Source organism: Mesitornis unicolor, unplaced genomic scaffold, assembly GCF_000695765.1.
Source record: "Mesitornis unicolor isolate BGI_N332 unplaced genomic scaffold, ASM69576v1 scaffold10953, whole genome shotgun sequence".
In the NCBI taxonomy this organism is placed as follows: domain Eukaryota; kingdom Metazoa; phylum Chordata; class Aves; order Mesitornithiformes; family Mesitornithidae; genus Mesitornis; species Mesitornis unicolor.
In genome coordinates, this window is record NW_010173991.1 from 1 (window position 1) to 1,400 (window position 1,400).

Here is a 1,400-nt window from a genome sequence, read left to right on the forward strand (position 1 = left end):
GGGCCGCTCCGCCGCCGCCATGAACAGCGTGGGCGAGGCGTGCACTGAGCTGAAGCGCGAATACGACCAGTGCTTCAACCGCTGGTTCGCCGAGAAGTTCCTCAAGGGCGACAGCGCCGAGGACCCCTGCGGGCAGCTCTTCAAGCGCTACCAGCTCTGCGTGCAGGTGCGTGCGGCTCCCGCTGCCCGGTCTCCGGTGCCCTTCCGGCGCTGCTGCTGCTGCTGCCCGTGCGCTTTGTCCCCGCTGCTCTTTTGCCGGACTCCTTCCGTTCTCCTGGTGGCCCCGGAAGGAGCCTCTGCCCGCAGCTGCGCAGCCCACCGCGCTGCTACGGCGTTTCTCGTCTCCTGTCTCTGCCGGTCGTGACGTGTGATATTTTACAGGCGTTCCTTGCTGTGTTTTTCGTGCTAATATAACTTCTGGAGCCTGCTGCTTTAGGGGCTGTAGTACTTTACCTGATAGGATCTGGGTTGTAGTTCAGCATGAGGTCTCAGTACGTAGTTGACCATCTTTAATATTGACACTTCATCCAAACGTGTCTTAAGACTGCTCTTTTGAGATCGTGGTTTGTCCCAAAGATTACATCACTTAACACCATAAGGGCATGTCGAGTTTAATTTTTTGGTTCTGTTTCTCTTCTTTTCAGAAAGCGATCAAGGAAAAGGACATACCCATCGAAGGCCTGGAGTTCATGGGCCCAAGCAAAGGAAAAACTGAAAACTCCTCTTGACCTCGACTCTATGGATGGAGTCACTAAATGGAGCCTTTGGAATGAGGAACTCCACCAGGCATAAGACTGGACACCTGGATAAGACCTTTGTTAAGCTGCTCTCTAGGAAGCAAGGAGTCCTCCCTGCTTGTAAAAACAAACAGACACACGCACACAAAAAAGACTGGCTCATGTGGTAACTGCTGCCTCCTTCTCAATGAATTGTGGTGGTGGTTCAGCATCTGACAGTGCGGAAAGCCATCTGAACTAACTTCCTGCCGAATGTACACTGTAATGGGAGAATGCTGCTTGGAGTGGGCTGAGGTAGTAGTTGCTTTGTGGCAGATTTCTTTTGCTTACTTATATAACACTTGAAAGTGTTTAAAATAGTAGGAAGGAGGTTGATTTACTTTGTCTTGTCTCTAATGTGCTGAATTTTAGTGGAAGAACTTTATTTTACATGATCCTGAATGCTGAGGGCCTAAAGTGTTTTGTATCAGCAACAGAGGTGGTGTAAAAGCACTCTCTTGGACCTGCAATAACTTAGCTAAAATAAATATAACCAGGGTACATTTTGTTCAAGTACATAACTGTCCAGTGGAATCTGATTGTAACCTCCAGGAGGGACAGAGGTGGCCTGCAACAGAAGCTGAAGAAGACACTTAATGCAGGGGCTACTTCTTCAGCCTTTTC

The 1,400-nt window shown here is 49.6% G+C and overlaps 1 protein-coding gene across 1 annotated transcript; it reads left to right on the plus strand.

The window, feature by feature from the left end:
• The first annotated feature begins 19 nt into the window (after positions 1 to 19).
• Positions 20 to 869, plus strand: TRIAP1 (TP53 regulated inhibitor of apoptosis 1). Its single transcript, XM_010180898.1, has 2 exons — positions 20 to 166; positions 645 to 869. Exons 1-2 carry the CDS (start codon positions 20 to 22, stop codon positions 726 to 728), a joined length of 231 nt encoding a protein of 76 aa, XP_010179200.1. The 3' UTR covers positions 729 to 869.
• Positions 870 to 1,400: the final 531 nt, after the last annotated feature.

What these genes read in the sequence shown, in the direction of transcription:
- TRIAP1 (XM_010180898.1), top strand. Translation starts at nt 20, where the DNA reads ATGAACAGCGTGGGCGAGGCGTGCACTGAGCTGAAGCGCGAATACGAC. An exon ending in GCTACCAGCTCTGCGTGCAG is followed by an intron (nt 167 to 644) that starts GTGCGTGCGGCT and finishes TCTTCTTTTCAG; the next exon opens with AAAGCGATCAAGGAAAAGGA.